Genomic DNA, 22,995 nt, shown 5'->3' on the forward strand with positions numbered 1-22,995 from the left:
GTGAGAGAGAAGCAATATTGTTTGAAATGGTTAGCTTTTTACTTCTTTGCATATTTATACTCTGTGGCTTCTATGCCCAGCATTTGTCTTGAGGTATCTTTACCACTTGGAAGAATTATGATACTCGGTGATTTCGTTATGAGGCACGAATTCTACTTAAGGGTTGTAAATAGGAAGGAAGAAGGAAAGCTATAGAAGTAGCGGACAGAAGAAAACATGGGAAGATTGATTATTTCTTTGACATATCTTCTTGTAGAGTAACTTCAGCATGTATAGGTTTTAAACTACTAATTAAATTGCGCACACACATTAACATAATAGGAATACAGCTACATAACCAAAGCAGACCTACAATTACCAGCCATCTCCAGTAGGAGAAAATATTTTTAAAAGACATTAATAAAGGACTGTTATTGAAAATACACAAAGAACTCTTAAAACTCAACAAGAAGAAAATAAATACCGAGTTAAAAAAATAGGTCAAAGACCTTAAGAGACCTCATCAGTGAAGATAGAAAGATGAAAAATACACATCTGAAAAGATGCTCCACATCATATGTCATCAGGAGAATTCAAATTAAGACAGCAATGAGATACCACCACACACCTATTGGCTGACCAATATCCAGGACACTGACAACACCAAATGCTGGCAAAGACGTGGAACATAGGAACTCTCATATGTTGCTGGTAGGAATGTAAAACGGTACAGCCACTTTGGAACACAGTTTGGCAGTTTCTTACAAAACTAGACATCCTCTTACCATGGGATTGAGCAGTCATTCTCCTTGGTATTTATCCAAAGGAGTAAAAAAGTTATGTCCCCTTAAAAAACTGCACACAGATGTTTATAGCAGCTTTATTCAAATTGCTAAAATGAGGAAGCAAGCAAGTTGTACTTCAGTGAGTGAATGGATAAACTGGTATATCTTGACAACGGAATATTCTTCATTTATTTTTATTGCTGAATAATATTCCATTGTGTGGATAATGCCACATTTTATCTATTCATCAGGTGATGGACATTTAGTTGTTTTCATTTTGGGGCCATTTTCTCTTGGATATAAGTATTTGTGTGGACATATGTTTTCATTTCTCTTGGGTATGTACCTAATGGTCAAAGTGCTGGCTCATATGGTATTTCTATCCTTAACTGTTTGGTGAGCTGCCAGGAAGAGTGACACACCATTTTACATTCCCACCAGCAGTGAATGTGCTTTCCAGCTTCTCCACGTTCTCACCAATCATTGTTATTATCTTTGATTATAGCCATCATCTTGTATCTCATGAAGTGGTATCTGATTGTAGTTTTGATTTGCATTTCCCTGATGACTGGTGATGGTGAGCATCTTCTCATGCTTATTTGTTATCTTAAACCTTATTTGTCAATAAATTTCATATTGAGTTATTTGTGTCTTCATTATTGAGTAGTAATAGTTCTGTTTATAGTCTAGATACCAGCCAGTTATCAGATAAATGTTTTGCAAATTCCCATCCTGTGAGTTGTCTTTTCTTTTTTTTTTTTTTTGGTGGTGTGTTTTGAAGCACCAGAGTTTTTAGCTATAATAAAATTCAATTCATCTATATTTTATCACTTGAACTTTTGGTGTCATATCCAATAAATTACTGCTTATTCTGAGGTTACAAAGATTTGCCACTATGTTTTGTTCCCAGAGATTAATACTTTAACTTTTTCACTTATGTCTATGATTCATTCAAATTAATTTTTCTTTTTATTTTTTATTGCTATGGGATGCAGTCTAAGGTCAGGGTTCAGTTTCATTCTTTTGCATGTGAATATCCAGTTGACCCATAATCATTTGTTGAAAAGACTATTCTTTCTCCCATTGACTTGTCTTGGAACCCTTGTTGAAAGTCAGTTGACTATAAATGCAGGCGTTTGTTGTTTTTTTTTTCAAAAATATATGAAATCTGTTGAGTTGTCCTTACCAAGAAAAATTAAGCAGAGTGTTACAGAGAGTAGTTTTTGTTTTTCAAAACAAGTTCTGCTTACCTCCCCATTAGGACCAACATTCCGGGAGTATGCCATCTAAAATCGCCTCAGTCTCATGTACCTTTTTGACTACTTCTTTAGTAATGGAAGAATCTTCATTCAGTGTGCTTTTCTTAGATTTTACCATTATTTAAATTTGGATATATGAGTTTTTTAATATCCAGTTCTCCTTTACTTTGTGCACAAACATTGTAAACATGTTAGGATTTGTCCTAGTATTCTAGAGGTTGGTTTTTTTTCCCTCTCCCTCACTTGTTTTCAAAGTTTAGTTGGCAGCAATGGTTAATCTTTAAAAGAGTCATGCTTATAAAGTTGGGCTATTGCTGAGTGGCTGATGGTCTGCTGATTCCAGCTGTAAAATGTTTTTTGTAGAGCAGAAAAATGATTCACTTTCATTCCAGTACACTGTAATTCTTGAGGTCCACTTGAGTTTCTAAAAACATTGACTTGAAAAGTGAAGAATTGTAAACTACATTTTTGCTTTAGTATCCTTTAGTATTTGGAAAGAAGAATTACTTATTAGGATCTGTTGAGGCAAAATGGTTATCAGAATAGTTTGAGAGTTAGTTGACTTTAAAGTTCAGGAGTTTAGCTACCTCTAATGTAGCTTTTTATTGCTGAATAATATTCACAGGAATTTGTTTTTCATTTGGTTCTTTTTTTCTTGATATTTTAAGAGGGGGAAACATTTTTCATTCATTTATTTAACCTAATTTTTTAAAATTAAGGTATCATTGGAAAGCAATCTTATCATGGTTTCACATGAGCAACATTGTGGTCACTGCATTCACCCATATTATCGAGTCCCCTCCACACCCAACCACCGTCATTGTCCATCAGCATAGCAAGATGCCACAGAGTCACTACTTGTCTTCTCTGTGCTACACTGTCTTCCCTGTGACCTCCCCACCCACACCATGTGTGCCAATCATAATGCCCCTCAATCCTCTTCTTTCTCCCTCCCCACCTGCTCCACTCCACCCCTCCCCTTTGTAACTGCTAGTCCTTCTTAGAGTCTGAATCTGCTGCTGTTTTGTTCCTTTGGTTTTGCTTTGTTGTTATACTCCACAAATGAGTGAAATCATTTGTTACTTGTGTTTCTCCACCTAACTTATTTCACTGAGATAGTACTGTATAGCTCCATCCATGTTGTTTCAAATGGTAGGATTTGTTTTCTTCTTATGGCTGAATAATATTCCATTGTGTATATGTACCACTTCTTCTTTATCCATTCAGCTACTGATGGACACCTAGGTTGCTTCCATGTCTTGGCTATTGTAAATAGTGTTGCAGTAAACATAGGGGTGCATATGTCTTTTTGAATCTGTGATCTTGTTTTCTTTGGGTAAATTCCTAGGAGTGAAATTCCTGGGTCAAATGGTATTTCTGTGTTTAGTTTTTTGAGGAACTTCCATATTGCTTTCCACAATGGTTGAACTAATTTACATTCTCACCAATGTAGGAGGTTTCCAAAAGGGCGAAACATTTTTATAGACCATATTTATACTCATTCCGCCAACTCTAATATCTGTATACATATATATAAAAATACATTTTTGTCTGAATAAGATTAGTTTACTCAATGGGAATGTAATCATGAAATCTATTATGTAAATACTGCACAGCATATGTTAAAGAGTGTGTTGTCTTTGTAATATTTCAGTGGGCCTTTGTCCTATGTATGTGTCCATAACATGCATTCAGTGAATGTAGTAATATCACAGTTAACCAGAGGACAATTTTCCAAACACCTAAAACATCCCAAACACACCCCTTCAAAAACAAGAAGTTTTTAAATGAACAGAAAATTAGAAAGCTCATAACTTTTATTTCATTTGACATATGTACTTTCTCTCAGGATCATTATCTTTTTTATATTCCTTAAAGATGAAACTCAAAATAGATGACAATTGAAGAGGCTGAAATGACAACTACGGTATAATGGAAGCAATGGCAATGTGTGCTTCTTTAGTGCTTGTGAACACAGCAACACTAACATTTCAGAATGATGATCTTTTGCTACTCAAATGGCTTTCTGAATGCAGGGACCCGTGTAATATATATTTAAGAAAGATTTTTCTTAAAAAATATTTTGAAATAAAATATTTGGCTCTTAGCTAGGCACACTATTTGAATATTTGGAAAATTTTCTTACATAGATGACTTTTTTGCCAGTGACTTATAAACATGCTTTGATTAATTAGGTGCATTGTTTAATTTATTCAAACATACTTATGAAGCTGTTTTTCAAGTATTATTTTAGGCAGTGGAGATTCAGCATTGAACAAAGTAGACACAAATCCTTGACCTTGACCTTATATACCTGTAATCTAGTGGGAGGAAGATAGAAAATAAAGAAACAAAAGATAATCACAGGCAATACAAATTGTTTTTAGTTTTTGACAGTAAATGTCAAAGTAGTTAATTATTCTTTTTTTTCACTAATAAGTATGCTTTTGAATAAGAAACTCTCATACAGTGATAATTCTATTCCTCTTAGGATCAGTAACAGAGACAGGGACTTTCTGACTGGTAGGGAATAGCCAGGTATGCAGTGTCCAGTTTAGATCATGCTATTTTTTGCTATTAGGCTCATGACTTTCAGGTAACTTGGCTATTTTTCTTTTGCCACAGGAAGAAAAGGTTACTGTTACAAAATTTAGTTTATCACGTGATCGTATAAATTTAGATTCCAAATTGAGACCTAAATGAAATAGATAACCTCAGTTTGATCTACCAGTGTACATTTAGAGAAACACATTTGTGAAAATATTAAGCAGATGTTTGTGGAATGATAAACCAGAAGTTCTGTAGGTTTGACTTTCTGTGTTCTTTGATTCTGCAGTCTCCTTTGAGTAGTCCTTTAAAGCAGTTTTGCGAGACAGTGGAGTATTATTTTGTGTAGTTGACAGATTGAAGGCATTAGACTCAGATCTTATTGGCATAGTCAGGAGGGGAGATGAGAGCCTCTGGCATGATAGACATCACCTACTTGACTGAATTGTGTTATGTCTTGGTTGGTAGAGTTCAGGAAGATGGCGTTGGTGATTCCATGCATCGATGGTGTCCACTGTCAGGAATATGTGATTTATTTTTCTTGAAAGGAGAGAACTGCAAAATAATCCTTCTTACAAGTTTGTTATCGGCTGGGCTGAAAGCAAAAAGAATGAAACTGAGTGATTAATGTAAATACATAAAATTAGATAAATTAGTTCCCTAACATCTTTCTACTGAGGCACCTTTTGTAGATTGGGCCTTCTCATTGGCCCTTTAAGTTCTTCTTGTTCTTTTTTATTTTCACCATACTATCACCATTTCCTTTTAGGTAAATGTCTTCTTTTTCTTTTGCCCTTAAATTCTTGTTCCAATTGTATCCTTTCTCTTTCCTCTCTAAACATTCTTGCTTGACCTATGAAATTGTAGACTTGCAAACTTTAAATATTTCCTTTTAGCTTCTTGCTCTTGTTCTAGTAATAACTGTTTGAAGTACCCAATTTTTGATAAAAATGACTACTAGATCTTCCCAGATTTGTTTCTTATTCGAACAATGTCAAAACCAAAAGGAAACTAGAAGAGACAAAAAATGAACTTCATTTGGCTATTAAAATAATGACTAGTATTATGGGTATTTTATATGAGACATGAAAAAATAAAAGCATTTGATTGTTCTGTCTTTATGGTATCAAAATATGGTGCACCAACAGACAATTTATTTAGAAATTTCTGAATATTGCCCTTTGAAAATTTTCAGGCTGCTATCCTTGTCCAGGGCCTAACATGAATCCCATTGCTCTTGGGAGCCGCTGGCTTGCTTATGCAGAAAACAAGGTAAGATGTGGCTCCTGTTTGGGTTATTTGTAATGGAGCAAGTGTTGAAGAATTTTCCTAATGTGATTACCAACAATAGTTAATGTTTAACTTACTAGTTTGTTTTCTTTGGTTTGGTTTGGTTTTAATTGGACATCCAATAATTGTCCTATCTCCCTTCTTGATTGTCTTATCTCCCTTTTTGCTTAGAATGAGGATTTGGGCTCACCCTTAAGTTTTTTTTCCCAAAGTTTTTCCTATTTTCTTTCTTTTTCTTGAAGTATAGTTGATATACAATATTATGCTGATTTCAAGGGTATAACATAGTGATTCGAGTTATCTGTATTATTAAATGCTCACTCCAAGTACTGTAGTTACTGTCAACATAGAAAGATAGTGCAGTATTATTGACTGTATTCTCTATGCTGTACTTTCACCCCCATGACTAACTATATTATAATTGAGATTTTTTTTTGCCTCTTTCCCTTCTTCTCTATTTTCTGTTTCTATATTTTTTCTATCTCTATATTTCTATATTGCATATGTGGACTCATATATTCCTATTTTTGCAATGGCTTTTAATTTTTTTGTCTTTAATTATTTTGGTTCTCACATTGTCCCAGAGTTGATCAATGAGAGCCTCTCTTAGGCTAGTTCTTATGACATTATGACATGCCTTCATCTTTTTTTTAATACTCTTTCCTTATTTGCTCTCATAAGAATGTAACCAGGTTCATCTTATATCTCCCTGTCTCAGTCCTGGAATCTGCTACTTCTGATTTTCCTGGTTCATTTTAGTGGGCAATGGTATCGGATAGTAAGCTTTGTCCAGAAGTTCTGCTCATTGTTACTGGGGTGTTTTTTGCTTCTCCACCCTTACAGTGGACAGAGTTCAGAAACATACCTATTATATACACACACATACTTATGTATATTTATAAGTAGGCAAACATACATACACACATACCAGTGCACCTGTTTATACACATGTACACACATATATCTTAGAAATGAGCAGTTCACATTGATACTTCCACAGAATTCTTCCTTTTCTTCTCTCATTTCCTATTTATCCTGTTTTGCATGGCAGACCCTGACATTAGCACATTTACTCTGTTTTTTTCAGTCCTATAATACAAAACGTAATTGCAAAATTGCTTACTTATGCCACGTCAAAAATCAAACCAAATGAAAAGAGTTCAGTATTTCCTTGTAATCCACTCATTGCTGCGCTGCGTAAAGCTGAAGGTGTTCAGTCAAATATGGTGTTCATAAATTACTTTGTTTAGTTTGTCCTTCATTGCTCCCTTTCTGCCTTCCTTCATTGTAGGTACAATTTTTATTTTGTATATAATTGTGTACATTTGTTTTTACATTTATGTTTTATTTATATTCTTATGTATTTCATTAGCTGTTATATATGTATTTTTTTCTTTCTCTAAAGATAATATATATGCTTTTTTACATTGCTTTTTTTGCTTACTTTTATTTTCTGGCGATTAGTCTATTTGATAGAGTTTCATAGTACAGAATTTTCTGATTTCTCTTTAATTTTGATGAACTGAGATGCAAATTAATTTTCTGAATCTAAGTTTTAAATAATAAATTTCTGGTTTAGTTTTGTTTATGTAGAAATGCTGCCTTGGTTTTAGTTGAATTGGAAAGGTGATAGTATTGCTTGTTTTCATGTATTTATCCTTGATTATTTTATTACCCAAAGCAGGACAAAGATGATAGTATTTCCAAGGTAATGTCTTCCCTTGCATTTATGGCAGGAGGCAGCAAAGGGATAACTTTCATAATTCTTTGCATGTGTATTTGTGAATGAATGAATGGTGTGTAAAAGTGATTCTATTTTAGCTGAAATGTTCACTTCTCAAACTGTTTTCCCTAAGTGAAATCACATTTGCTGATCACCTGTCATTTGGAAAACTTCTCATAACTAACCTTGAAATCTACTTAAGCAACCATTCAGTGTGGGGGCTTGCCATCTCATATCAGACATTTAAAGATATTCCTTTATAACATTATGTTTGCACTGAAGGAATATTTTTCAATACATAGTCAGTGATGAAGAAAAATTTGATTTTAGAGTAAAAGTACACAAGGTTTATATATTAATCTTTAGTAAATGATCTTATTTTAAATACATAAAGCATTTTTTTGCTTTCATCTTTGGTAGATTTTTTCTGAAATTCAATAGGCTTTTAATAATTCATATTGCAGTGTGGAGCTGTTCTAAAACTCTAGTATTGTCGTTTTATTTAAAAAATTTTAATGCTAGAATTTGACTAATTTTAAAAAACTAAATTTAAGAAGTGTAGGTTCAGTGGAGAATTTACTCCTGGTTTGTTGCTTAACACATGAGAGAATCATGTATGTCAAAGTAGTAATTCACTTTGAAAACTGGCAGGTTGATTTATTTATGTTAGAAATGAATAAGGGTGTGTCTTTTTCATTCTAATATAGTAAAACTAGTTAGCCCTCTGAAGTGGATAGCTACTGTGTGTGTCATAGTTGATATATGCATAATTTGTGCCATTTTCCACTGACAAAATTAAAAATGCAGATTCTTTTTTTAAGTTTCTTTTTATAATCTTTATGTAGGAATTAAGAGGATAAAATCTCCAGTTTGTTAGCATGTTAAATATTTAATGTTTGGAAGTCACATCTAAGTCCTTTGATTATGTTCCTAAAATTTATTTGTGGAAAGGCTGCCAGATCCCAAATCCTGCCATTTCAGAGTTTATGAATTCTTAAAGACCATTCATCTTGTAATTAAAAATTGTATTTGAGCATGAAACTGCCTGAGTGGCACCAGTAGATTATAAAAAGAGGCAAAAATGTCTCAGCAGGGCTTTTAGCTGTTATGTCTGAAATACACTCATGCAAACTTTCCCACTCACCACCATCATTATGCATGGTAAATAAGCTCTATCCTAATAGCCTGTAGAGTTAAACAGTTTAATAGAAATGACTTTCTGGTGTCTCTCTCTCTCTCTCTTTTTTTCCAGTTGATTCGATGTCATCAGTCCCGTGGTGGAGCCTGTGGAGACAACATTCAGTCTTATACCGCCACAGTCATTAGTGCTGCTAAAGTGAGTATCCAGTAGTCTCTGGGAATGTGGAATAATTATCAGGCCTTTGTTCTGAACTGTACTGAGATTGTTCCTTCCCTTTTCATCACAAATGTGGGACAAACTTAAAAAATAAGTCAGAAATATTTTGTCAATCATGAGAATTGGTGACTAAATGATTAGGTATTTAATCTCTTAAGGTTCATAAATAATACTTTATGTTCTCTTATAATGATTAGAGAGTTTGTATTTATCCAATTTTAAATATTTCAGTGTTTTAGCTAGACTAAAGTCTGTTATCTAGTCAACACTTTTGAAAGAAGCTTTACATGTTTTAAGTAGTAACTTCTGGGTTCTTTTTTTTTTGTGATTTGCACCATTCTATCTATACTGACATTCCTTTGCATCTTTGGACATTTTTGAATCTTGTTGACATGAAAGGATTATTATTCCTTAAGAAATCTTGAGTCAAACCTCTGGCATGTTCAAAGATTCTTTGATGTCACAGGGCTGCCCCCTGCACGTATGTCAAGTGAGTTCTTTCCATGTGTGTGTGAGGGTTAATTCTGGTGATGGCTCATAAAGTTTATGTTGATTATAAGGTATTCTTATAATCACTGTCCTTTTGAATTAAGAACTATATAACAAAACAATTCTAATAATAGGGATGACATAGTGAATCTAAATGACAGCATGTAATAGAAAGCACAGCTATTCAGAAAAGAACAACAGTTTAAAGCAAACCACAGGGAGGGAATCAAAGGTCACACTGTTTTATGTAAAACAAATATAAAAATACTTCAAGATTGATCACAAATGCTTACATGATGTGCTTTAGAATGTGTTTCTTTGATGAGAGAAGCATTACATATTTTTACTCAGAAGAGAAATACTGAATATCTTCATGCTTACTGCACTATATATTTTAGATTTCAAAATCTTTATTAGAATTGCTTACTTTTCTGATTGTGTATGCAAAAACTATGATGGTTATTTAAACATAGAGAAATCTGAGACAGTAGGGATCATCAGCGTTATTCAATTAGCTTATAATATATCCACAAAATACAGGAATGAGATGTCGTTTTCAAGTATGAGATTCCTTTTAGACTTATCTGTATCATACACTTTAATCAAAATAGCTCATTGTATTATCCTTTTGAATAAGTTTCAGTTATGTGATGGAAGACAAATTTTTAGCTCCTCTTTGCTACAATTATGTTTGTGTGCCTACATAAAAGGAAAGTGACCTGCTTCATTCAGTAACTGTTTCCCTGTTTTACTGTTAGTGAAAGTGGACATGCTGACATGAGGCTAGATGTAATATGCCTTGAAAACAAGTCTGCACTCCCCACTTTCTACAGCATAGTATTGTGAACTGTGAGGAATATACTCATGTTTTCTACATTAAAACTAATAAATTATGTTGATGACAACACCTTAATGCAGTCAACTCAAGCAGGCCATTGGTCACCAATGGAGCTGGTGTTGATTGGAATTCTTTTTAGCTCTGGCAATATATAAAATTCTGCCATTAACTCCTGAATAAAGTGGCTAATGTTTAATTTGTTTAATTTCTTTTGCCTGATTTTGATGCTTATATATGTTCTTATTTATACATGTATAAAATTAAGGAAAAATAAAACCATGCATATACAACTCACCCATTTCTTGATAGTCTTAACATGTTCAGTCCAGTCATATATTGTACCCTGCCCTTTTAGCTTACATGTCATGAAATGTTTTGGGAAACATTTTTTTTTTTTTTGTATATTTATGTGATATTTATCTATGTACTTCTGGACTGCAATGTAACCTGAATATTTTGAGATTTCTTTTAAAATACTGTTAAATTATTTTACTAAAACCTGTCAGAAATAGGATGATTCTGTCATTTTACTTCCCAGGTGTAGATATTTTATATAGGAAAGATTGGAAAGTTGGAATGATTTCCTCCTTTCCCCAAAGTTGTAATTTCTGCCTGTATGTTTTTGGATATCAGCAACTTTGTAGGTAAATTAGCTTTCCGGGATATAAAGCAGTTCCAGTTTTCCATGGTAAATGACTTCTCTAATTAAGTAGTATAATTATAAATATATTCTTTTCTGTTTGTTATTATTACATTATGCATTATACTCCTATAGTATGTTGACTTGTAAAAATTCATTATGATGTACATGTATAATTCCTCTACTTTGCTGTGTAAGGGCATAAAAGTTTACTAAGAAAAATCTCAAAAGATACTTTCAGAACTAGAAACCTTCTCCAGAGAATTCTAATGTGAGAATAAACAATGTCAATATTACAAGGACTATCCCTTAGAATAAAAAAGTCAGGTTATACCTAATCTTGTTTTATGATGCAAAAGTCACCTTCATTCTGAAACTTGGCAAGAACAATATGAAAAAGGAAAACTAAAGTCCTGTCTTACTCATAAACGTATATATGAAAAACCTTAAACAAACTATTAGAAAAAAATTAACAATATATAGTAAGAATAATGTGTCAGAAGCCAGTTGGGGTAATTGGGCTGGTGTATTAGTGAAAATTAATTAGTATAATCTGCCACATTAATAGAATAAAGGAGAAAATAGATAAAATTGAAACTATATGCATTGATAAAATCTCTTAGTAAATATCAATAGTTTTCTTGTTCTGTAGAATTCTGTTTTTCTCAAACTGCCAAATTGTTTAAACACAATGAACATTGCCATTTAGAAGTCTCTTTCTGATGACTCCAATATCTAAATGGTTTTAGTTTGTTGTTTCTATTGATTCTCATTTATGATGTTTTGATTCCTTATTTGCCAGAATTTATTTTAAAAATCTATAGAAACAATTCTGAGTTTGAGATGATAACAGAATTCTGAAGCACTATATGTTTTGGCTCATCTTAATCCCATTTCAGGGATTGATATTACTTAAATTATTTAAATAAAATTACCTGAAGTAGCTGCAAGAGCCTGATTACTACTGGTTTACTCTTATTTTTATTGTATTCACTTTATGTTCACAACCTAAAGCATGGCAGGAAAGTCACTAAGTATATATCCCATTGAAGATGACCACTTGTTTCCACAAATCTATCAAAAAAAGCACCACTCAGTCTTTTAGAAGCCCTCTCTAAAAACTAAAATGCTTCTAGACCTAAATACCTAGCTCACATGCCTGGATTTCCTTGTTTTCTTGGATTTGGATCTAGTATATCTTCACTTCCTTGTTAAATATTCAATATGTCTAATCAGAGTTAAAAAAAATTATCCCCAGTTTTCCTACTTGTTTTCATTGGTAAGATCGATCTGATATACCTAGCCTGTCATTATTAAAAATAGAAAATAAAATTTATTATTACTTTTTAATCTTTTTATCATTTCTAGGTAACATATTTTTTGAGATATAACAGGAAAACTTTAAAAAGCCATGTAGTATGTGCTCCTTAAGAAAATGCTAATCTTAATTCACATTGATTGCCAAATAACTTTTTCTTGAAAGAATAATCATTAATATTTTTCTCTCTTTGATGACAGCTTCTTATATGGCTTCAAAACCCCTTTGTCATATACAAGGATTATTAAATTTTTATTTTTTCTCTCACTGTACAATAAGTATAAATATATTAACTGTATATGTACTTGGATCTTCTTAGAGGAAATATTTTTTCAATAATTTCTGGATTTTCAAATAGCAATTAAAATTAATCTTTATACTTTTGAATTTTTCCAGTAATTTATTTGACTTTCCTTATTAAGAATCTACTAGTGATGAATTCTCAGTGGTAGCGATAAAGGAAAAAAAATACTGTAATTGCTCAAATTGGATTAGTTTGGTACATTTATAAAAATCTTGGTCCATATTTTCTAGTTATCCTTTAACTGTGTCCTATTTGATTTTTCCTTTTGTGTTTTAACCCCAGTGTGGTAAATTGATTTAATAAAAATGCCTCTGTTTTTTCTGGTTATCTGATAACTTATTTATTTATTTATTTATTTACTTACTTACTTACTTATATATATATATAAATTTTGGTATCCTTAATGTACAATTACATGAGCAACATTATGGGTACTAGACTCCCCCCATTATCTGATAACTTCTTAATGACAACTAACAGCTTTTGTGGGAGCAGCACCATTAGCACTAATGGATAGAGAGGACAACAGACACAACATAAGGAAATTTAAAGATGACTGGTGACCCTTTGGCAAATCAACAGAACAGAATAAGCACTGTGCTCCTTTGAACTTTTGGTCATACTGGATTATCTGACACATTCATTATAGTCTTAGGTGCACCTCTCTTACAGAGACAGTTTAGTTATGTGGATGCTCTTATTAAGATGAGTTAGGAATATAATGCACATTTTAATTTAGATACCTCAGATTGTGAGGACACTCACTCCAATTTAATATCTCCACTTGGCCAAATAGATTTTTTTATTCCTAATTTTTGCTTAGCCTTCATTTTTTGTTTTTTTTTGGTATGGAGGAAATCATCAAGTATGTACATACCTTTTCTACTAAAATCTAGTGAAAAGACTAATAAGTGTGAGGTGACTCAGGTATCTGAATATGGTTTGTGAAAACTATTAAAACAAACAACCTTATGTATTCCTTCTGGATACTAGTTCTCATCAATGTGTTTGATTCTACATAGAAGGAAATTTCTCCTAGAAGCAAAGGTCTTTACTAACGCAGAAAACTTCTAGCATTTTTCTCACCCCGTGCATTAGACCTTGTTTTAAAAGTTAATGAATGATGACAGTACTGTTTTGTCACTTACTGTACGAAGTGCATTTGATGACTGGTAAATTTGGGGTTTAGACTTTAGTCCACTAATCAGATAGTCCCACTGGTAGTCATAAGCATTTTTGTATGGAATACCAATAACTCTTCATGTAACATGAGCGTGTGACTGTGAAATATACTACTCTGTTTTCCCCCCTTTCTGAAGTTTTTTCCTAGTTCTCTTATATGGACTTTCCCTTTTATCTTATGGTTTGTTTTGGTTTTCTTATACATTGCTTCCCACTCTCTGTGTGCTCCAGTTATTTTAGTTTTATTCCTATTCATTGCTGTAAGAGCATGAAATAATAGGCTCAAGGGCAAGTGGGGACGATATACAGCCAAAGACTTTAAACCTGAAAGGCTTTTCTTTGGTAAAGGGATAGCTCGCTTAAATGGGAGCATCTCCATTAGCATTAATGGAGTAAGTACATCAGCATCTTAGAGGTTAATCAGGCTTTCTGGCCAGCTTTTGACATCAATACACTGTAGCACCTGATTTTGTTGGTCCTTCTGAGGCTTTCTTGACAACACTCTAACAGACTTTAAGTCATTTCTTGTGAATTATTGAAACAAATGTTTGGCTGCTAATTGTGAAATTCTAATGTGTTTTATAATCACCGCAGTTTGAGTTTTTAGCACTAAACAAAACAATTACAATTGATTTGTGGGTTTTTCTTGGTTTCATTCAGCTGTAAGTTAATATCTTTTTCCTTGAATTCAGCAAATGGCGTTGCTGGTCTTTTTATTTAAGTATTATTGGGATACACTATTATGCTCTTCATTTTTCCTTTTTTCCCTCCAGAGTATATATCTCTATTCTGAATTCATAAAGTGTGAGATCACAGTAGTAACAGGAATAGTTACAAGGCAATAATGGATAGTGGTTAAAATCAGGCTTTGGAGATAACTGCTAGTTAGTTTTGAATTCTGGCTTTGTCATTGGCTGCTTGTTTGAACTGTTGTTTACTTCTGTATCTTCAGTTTTCTCTTTTATAAATTTGAGGTTTTTGAGGAAATCTGTAGAGATCATTTGTGTGAAGAGCCTTGACCAATCCTGAGTTCATAGTAAAAGTTTCTTGGAGCATAGCTACAGTAAGATAATCCATGTATTATTAGTGTTAGAAATATGGTGTTTTAATGGAAAATTTCTTTGGAAAATTTGTTACCTTTTTGAAAAATTCCAATCTAAATATTGTTTAAGTCACATTTAGGCCTTTATAACCAGCTTTCCTTGCATACTACTTATACATAAATGTTTGAAATAACATGTATATGTTAATTTTAAGATTTAGCTGTAGCATATGCCAAACATAGGTGAGCATATTTTCCTATAATTATTTTTTAAAGTCACATTATTTAAGATTAATTTGCAGTATTTTAATAAAAACTTTTCCTCACAATTTGAGACTTGGAAAACAATTATTTCTGAATATTTTACATAATTTTTGATATGTCTTGTAATTTAGACGACTATTTTGGTTCTAATGATTAAATCTTTTCTCAATATTTACCAATAACATCATTTTCTCTTTGTTTTACCTTTCTTCCTTTTCAGACACACACAAACACAGCCTGTCACTTTATCATTGTTATTTGCTAATGCATTTATGAATAATCAGATAATAAGATTCACAAAAAAGAAAAAATTGTCACACATAACTTAGGTTTTAAAAAAAATTTTTTTATTGAGGTATCATTGATAGACAATCTTATGAAGGTTTTACATGATCTATTGTGGTTACAACATTCACCCATATCATCAAGTCCCCCACCCCCACACACCCCATTGCAGTCCCTGTCCATCAGTGTGGTAAGATGCTATAGAGTCAATACTTGTCTTCTATGTGCTATACTGCCTTCCCTGTGCCCCAACTACACTATATGTATTAATCATAATGTCCCTTAATTCCCTTCTCCCTCCCTCCCCAACCACCCTCTCCCCATCCTTCCCCTTTGCTGAAGTTAGTTCCTTCTTGAAGTCTGTGAGTGTGCTGCTGTTTTGTTCCTTCAGTTTTGCTTTGTTGTTATACTTCACCAATGAGTGAAATCATTAGGTACTTGTCTTTTCTGCCTGGCTTATTTCACTGAGGATAATACCCCCTAGCTCCGTCCATGTTGTTGCAAATGGTAGGATTTCTTTTCTTATGGCTGAATAATATTCCATTATGTATATGTACCACATCTTCTTTATCCATTCATCTACTGATGGACACTTAGGTTGCTTCCATATCTTGGCTATTGTAAATAGTGCTGCAATAAACATAGGGATGCATATGTCTTTTGGAATCTGGGATCTTGTTTTCTTTGAGTAAATTCCTAGGAGTAGAATTCTTGAGTAAAATGGAATTTCTATTTTTAGTTTTTTGAGGAACCTCCATATTGCTTTCCACAATGGTTGAACTAATTTACATTCCCACCAGCAGTGTAGGAGAGTTCCCCTTTCTCTACATCCTCACCAGCATTTGTTGTACCTGGTCTTTTTCATGTTGGCCAGCCTAACTGGTGTGAGGTGATATCTCATTGTGGTTTTAATTTGCATTTCCCTGATAATTAGCGATGTGCAGCATCTTTTCATGTGCCTGTTGGCCATCTGAATTTCTTTGGAGAATTGTCTATTCATGTCCTCCACCCATTTTGTAACCAGGTTATTTGCATTTTTGGTGTTGAGGTATATGAGCTCTTTATATGTTTTGGATGTTAACCTCTTGTCAGATATGTCATTTACAAATATATTCTCCCATACCTTTTTGTTCTGTTGATGGTGTCCTTTGCTGTACAGAAGCTTTGTAGTTTGATTTAGGCCCATTTGTTCATTTTTGCTTTTGCTTCCTTTGTCCAAGGAGATGTATTCAGGAAAAAGTTGCTCTTGTTTATATTCAAGAGATTTTTGCTTATGTTGTCTTCTCAGAGTTTTATGGTTTCATGACTTACATTCTGGTCTTTGATCCATTTTGAATTTATTTTTGTATATGGGGTTAAACAATAATCCGGTTTCATTCTCTTGCATTTAGCTGTCCAGTTTTGCCAACTCCAGCTGTAAGAAGCTGTCATTTCCCCATTGTATGCCCATGGCTCCTTTATCATATATTAATTGACTATATATGCTTGGGTTTATATCTGGGCTCTCTAGTCGTTCCATTGGTCTATGGGTCTGTTCTTGTGCCAGTACCAAATTGTCTTGATTACGGTGGCTTTGTAGTAGAGCTTGAAGTTGGGGAGCGTAATCCCCCAGCTTTATTCTTCCTTCTCAGGATTGCTTTGGCTGTTTGGGGTCTTTGGTTCTATGAATTTTAGAACTACTTGCTCTAGTTCGTTGAAGAATGCTGTTGGTATTTTGGTAGGGATAGCACTGAATCTGTAGATTGCTTTAGGCAGAATGGCCATTTTGATAATATTAATTCTTCCTATCCATGAGAACAGGATGTATTTCCATTTATTGGTATCCTCTTTAATTTCTCTCATGTGTGTCTTATAGTTTTCAGGGTATAGGTCTTTCACTTCCTTGGTTAGACTTATTCCTAGGTGTTTTATTCTTTTTGATGCAGTTGTGAATGGAATTGTTTTCTTGATTTCTCTTTCTGCTAGTTCATCTTTAGTATATTGGAATGCAATGGATTTCTATGTATTGATTTTGATTCATGCAACTTTGCTAAATTCAGTTATTAGTTCTAGTAGTTTTGGGGTGGAATCCTTAGGGTATCATGTCATCTGCAAACAGTGACAGTTTAACTTCTTCCTTACCAATCTGGATGTCTTTTATTTCTTTGTGTTGTCTGATTGCTGTGGCTAGGACATCCAGAAAAATGTTGAGTTAAAGTGGGGAGAGTGGGTATCTTGGTCCTGTTCCCAATCTTAAAGGAAAAGCTTTCAGCTTTTCACTGTTAAGTATGATGTTGGCTGTGGGTTTGTTATATACGACCCTTACTATGTTGAGGTAATTGCCCTCTATACCCATTTTTTTGAGAGTTTTTATCATGATTCAATGTTGAATTTTGTCAAATGTTTTTTCAGCATCTTTGGAGTTGACCATGTGGTTTTTGTCTTTCCTTTTTGTTGATGTGGTATATGATATTGATGGATATTTTAATATTGTACCATCCTTGCTTCCATGGAATAAATCCTACTTGATCATATTGGATGATCTATTTGATGTATTTTTGAATTAGATTTGTTAATATTTTGTTGAGTATTTTTGTATCTATGTTCATCAGGGATATTGGTCTGTAATTTTCTTTTTTTGTGGTTTCTTTGTCTGATTTTAGTATTAGACTGGTGCTGTCCTTACAGAATAAGTTTGAAAGTATCCCCTCCTCTTCTACTTTTTGGAAAACTTGAAGAAGGATGGGTATTAGGTATTCACTAAATGTTAGGTAAAATTCAGCGGTGAAGCCATGTGGTCCAGGGGTTTTGTTCTTCGGTAGTTTTTTTATTACCAGTTTAATTTCCCTGCTGGTAATTGGTCTGTTCAGATTTTCTGTTTCTTTCTGGGTCAGCCTTGGAAGGTTGTTGTATTTTTCTATAAAGTTGTCCATTTCTTCTGGGTTATCCAGTTTGTTAGCATATAATTTTTCATAGTGTTCTCTCATAATTCTTGGTGTTTCTGTGGTGGTCATAGTGATTTTTCCTTTCTCATTTCTGATCTTGTTTATGTGTGTAGACTCTCTTTTTGTCTTGATGAATCTGGCTAGGGGTTTATCTATTTTGTTTATTTTCTCGAAGAATGAGCTCCTGGTTTCATTGATTCTTTCCATTGTTTTATTCTTCTCGATTTTATTTGTTTATGCTCTAATTTTTATTATGTCCCTCCTTCTCCTGATTTTGGGACTCATTTGTTCTTTTTCTAGTTTCATTTTGAGTTAGGCTGTTCATATGGGACTGTTCTTCTTTCCTGAGGTAAGCCTTTATTTCAGTGTACTTCCCTCTTGGCACGGCCTTTGCTGTGTCCCACAGATTTTGCAGTGTTGAGTTGTTGTTGTCATTTTTCCCTGTAAATTGCTTCATTGCTGTTTTAATTTGTTCATTGATCCATTGATTATCATGTTGTTAATCCTCCATGTGTTTGTGGGCTTTTTTGTTTTCTTTGTAATTTATCTGTAATTTCACACCTTTGTGTTTTGAGAAGCTAGTTGGTACAATTTCAATCTTTTTTTAATTTACTGGGGCTCTTTTTGGGGCCTAGTATATTATCTGTTCTTGAAAATACTCCATGTCCACTTGAGAAGAATGTGTATTCTGCTAGTTTTGGGTGTAGAGTTCTGTAGATGTCTGTTAGGTCCATCTGTTCTAATGTGTTTTTCAGAGCCTCTGTCTCCTTACTTATTTTCTGTCTTGTTGATCTGTCCTTTGGAGTGAATGGTGTGTTGAAGTCTCCTAAAATGAATGCGTTGCTTTCTATTTCCCACTTTAATTCTGTTAGTATTTTTTCACATATGTAGGTGCTTCTGTGTTTGGTGCATAGATATTTATAATGGTTATATCCTCTTGTTGGACTGACCCCTCTCTCATTATGTAATGTCCTTCTTTATCTCTTGTTTCTCTCTCTGTTTTGAAGTATATATTGTCTGATACAAGTACTGCAACTCTTGCTTTTTTCTCCCTATTATTTGCATGAAAATATCTTTTTCCATCCCTTCACTTTTAGTCTGTGTATGTCTTTGGGTTTGAAGTGAGTCTCTTGTAGGCAGCATAAAGATAGGTCTTGCTTTTTTAATCCATTTAGTGACTCTCTGATTTTTGATTAGTGTATTAAGACCATTTACATTTAGGGTGACTGTCAGTAGGTATGTACTTATTGCCATTGCAGGCTTTAGATTCGTGGTTAGCAAAGGTTCAAGGGTAACTCCTTACTACCTAACAGCCTAATTTAACTCACTTAGTATGCTATTACAAACACAACCTAAGTGCTGTTTTTTTTTTCCTCCTCCATTCTTTATATATTAGGTATAATATTCTGTACTCTTTGTCTATCTCTTGACTTTCTTTGGGGTTACTTGATTCGATTTTGCATCTGCTTGGTAATTAATTGCTCTACTTTCTTTAGTGTGGTTTTATTTCTTCTGGTGACAGCGATGTAGCCTTAGGAACACTTCCATCTATAGCAGTCCCTTCAAAATACATTGTAGAGACGGTTTGTGGGACATAAATTCTCTTAGATTTTGCTTCTCTGGAAATTGTTTAATCCCTACTTCAAATTTAAATGATAGTCTTGCTGGGTAGAGTATTCTTCATTTGAGGCCCCCTTCCGCTTCAGTTTATTAAATACATCATGCCCACTCTCTTCTGGCATGTAAGGTTTTTTTCAGAAGTCTGATGATAGCCTGATGGGTTTTCCTTTGTATGTGATCTTTTTTCTCTTTCTAGCTGCTTTTAATATTTTTGTCCTTATCCTTGATCTTTGCCATTTTAAGTATTATGTGTGTTAGTGTTGTCTTCCTTGGGTCCCTTGTGTTGGGAGATCTGTGTACCTCCAAGACCTTAGAGACTATCTCCTTCCCCAGACTGGGGAAGTTTTCCATAATTACCTCCTCAAAGACACTTTCTATCTCTTTTTCTCTCTCTTCTTCTTCTGGTATCTCTATAATGCACATATTGTTTTGATTGGATTGGTCACACAGTTCTCTCAATATTCTTTCATTCCTAGAGTTCCTTTTTTGTCTCTGTGCCCCAGCTTCTTTGTATTCCTCTTCTAATTTCTGTTCCATTTACCATCTCCTCTACTTCATCTAATTTTCTTTTAAATCCCTCCAGTGTATGTTTCATTTGAGATACTGTATTGTATAATGATTAAATCACACTCTTGAATCCTTCCCTGAGTTCTTGAATACTTTTCTGTACATCCATAAGCATGTTTATGATTTTTATTTTGAAATCTCTTTCAGGAAGTTTGATGAGTTCAGTTACACTTGGTGCTCTTTCTGGTGTTTGTGGGATTTTGGTTTGAATTAGGTCCCTTTGACATATCATATTTTAATGTGGCACCCCCTAGTGCCCAAAAGTGGTGCACTCTGGAGCTGCACAGTCCATGGCATGATGGCAGGGATTGCCGGGGAGTGGTGCTGGTGCCTTTCTGGAGGAAAGAGCTGTTTCCTGCTGCTCGGCCTCAGTGTCTGTCTCCACTGCCAGGGCCAGTGGGCGGAGTGCACAGGTATAAGCCTCCATGTTTCGTGTTTGTAGCTGCCATAGGCAAGGCCTCCTTCTGGCTGGCCTGGCACAAGGTCAGGGGCAGCCTGTTTTTGATCCTGTGCTGGCTGGCTGGGAGGAAGGCACATCAGGCTGCTTATCATGGTAGGGGTCCTCGGAGCTGTATAGGTAGCCAGCGGGATGTTGTGCTTGAGCTCCTGAAAGTTCCCAACCTGCTTGGCAAAGTGTGTCTGGACATTTTTGTCTACCTGTCCTTTCTCCTGAGCAGCAAGCTCTTTGCAATCCTTGCCTCTTTAGCATCTCTCTCACTGTTAGGAAGTCTCTCAGACTGCCCGCCTTTCTTTTGTCCCAGAGTAGCCGGATGTGGATCCCTGTTTTCCACAGGCGGCTGGATTCTCAGTCTCTCCAAGTATTCCCTCTGTCTTAGCTTTCCAACCCCAGTAATCTCCAGAGCACCATGTAGTGTATATTCGTGCTCCCAGAGCAGATCTCTAGTGCTGGGTGTTCAGCAGTCCTAGACCTCCCCCTCACTCCTGCTCCATTTCTCTTCCTCATGCCAGTGAGCTGTGGTCGGGGAAGGGCTTCAGTCCCACTGCATCATGGCTTTGGTACCTTACCCTGTTCCTTGAGGTCTGTCCTTTTCTCCAGGTATACGCATTCTGGCGTAGCCTTCTTTCTTGTTGCTCTTTCAGGAATAGTTGTATTAACTATATTTTCATATTATGTGTTGTTTTGGGAAGAGGTTTCTTTCTCATCTCTCCCCCCACAGTCTTTAATCCTCTCCTCTATTCTTAGTTTTTTTGGGGAACCTCCATATTGTTTTCCATACTGGCTGCATCGGTTTACTTTCCCACCAGCAGTGCCCAAGAGTTCCTTTTCTCTACATCTTTGCCAACATTCATTTCTTATCTTTATTATGAAAACAATTCTAACAGATATTAGGAGATATCTCATACTACTTTAATTATTGTAGCCTAATAATAAGCCTTATACATGTAAAGTTCCCAATCATGTTGTATAAATTTTCATAATTTTTCCATTTCTTCTGTGTTGTCCAATTTGTTGGTGTATAATTGTTTAGAGAAATTTCTTATGATCCTTTGTAATTTCTGTGGTATCAATAGTAACTTCTCTTTTATTTCTGATTTTACTTACTCTAGTCTTCTCTATTTTTCTTTGTTAGGCTAGCTGAAGATTTGTCAATTTTGTTCACCTTTTCAAGGAACCAGCTCTTAACTTCATTATTTTTTTCTATCATCTTTTTAGTCACACTTTCATTTATTTTTGCTGTGATCTTTATTATGTTCTCTCTTCTATGAACTGTGGGCTTAATTTTTTCTTCTTTTAACTGGTTCCTTCAGGTGTAAAGCCAGATTGTTGAGATTTTCTTGTTTCTTGAGATAGGCCTGTGTTGGTATGGACTTCCATCTTAGAACTGCTTTTGCTGTATCCCAAAGATTTAGTGTGATGTGTTTTTGCTTTCATTTATATCTAGGTATTTTTTAATTTGTCCTTTGATTTCTTTGATGACCACTGGTTGTTCAGTAGCATGTTGTTTATCTCCATGTTTTCCTGGTTTTTCCAGTTTTCTTCCTTTAATTGACTTCTCGTTTCATACCACTGTCATTGGCAAAGATGCTTGATACGATTTTAATCTTCTTGAATTTATTGAGACTTGTTTTGTGTCCTAACAGATGATCTAGAGAGTATTCCATGTACATCTGAGAAGAATTTGTATTCTGCTGGTTTTGGATGGAATGTTCTGTATTTATTTAATAAGTACATTTGGTCTAATGTGTTGTTTATGGCTCATGTTTCTTTATTGATTTTCTGTCTGGATAATATATCCAGTGATATATGTGGGATGTTAAAGTTTCCTATTATTGTATTGTTGTGAATTTCTTAAGTCCATTAATATTTTCTTTGTATATTTTTGTGCTCCTATGTTGGGTGTATATATGTTTACAAATGTTACATCTTCTTTCTGGATTGACCCCTTTATCATTATGTAATGTCAATCTTTGTCTTTTATTATATTCTTTCTTTTAAAGTCTGTTTTGTCTGATATGATATATGATATATGATATAGATATATGATATAGCTATTTGCATGGAATATCTATCCACGTACCTTCCTTTTCAGTGCATGTGTGTCCTTCGGAAGTAAGTCACT

At 34.2% G+C, this 22,995-nt stretch overlaps 1 protein-coding gene across 1 annotated transcript in view; it reads left to right on the forward strand.

The window, feature by feature from the left end:
* BCAS3 (BCAS3 microtubule associated cell migration factor) overlaps positions 1–22,995 on the forward strand; it is a 623,923-nt gene that overhangs the window by 175,273 nt on the left and 425,655 nt on the right. Inside the window, exons 11-12 of the mRNA XM_057499516.1 lie at positions 5,766–5,842; positions 8,836–8,919. Of these exons, the coding sequence (XP_057355499.1) occupies positions 5,766–5,842; positions 8,836–8,919 (161 nt within the window). The remainder of the gene's footprint in view (positions 1–5,765; positions 5,843–8,835; positions 8,920–22,995) is intronic.

Source organism: Manis pentadactyla, chromosome 4, assembly GCF_030020395.1.
Source record: "Manis pentadactyla isolate mManPen7 chromosome 4, mManPen7.hap1, whole genome shotgun sequence".
Taxonomy (NCBI): domain Eukaryota; kingdom Metazoa; phylum Chordata; class Mammalia; order Pholidota; family Manidae; genus Manis; species Manis pentadactyla.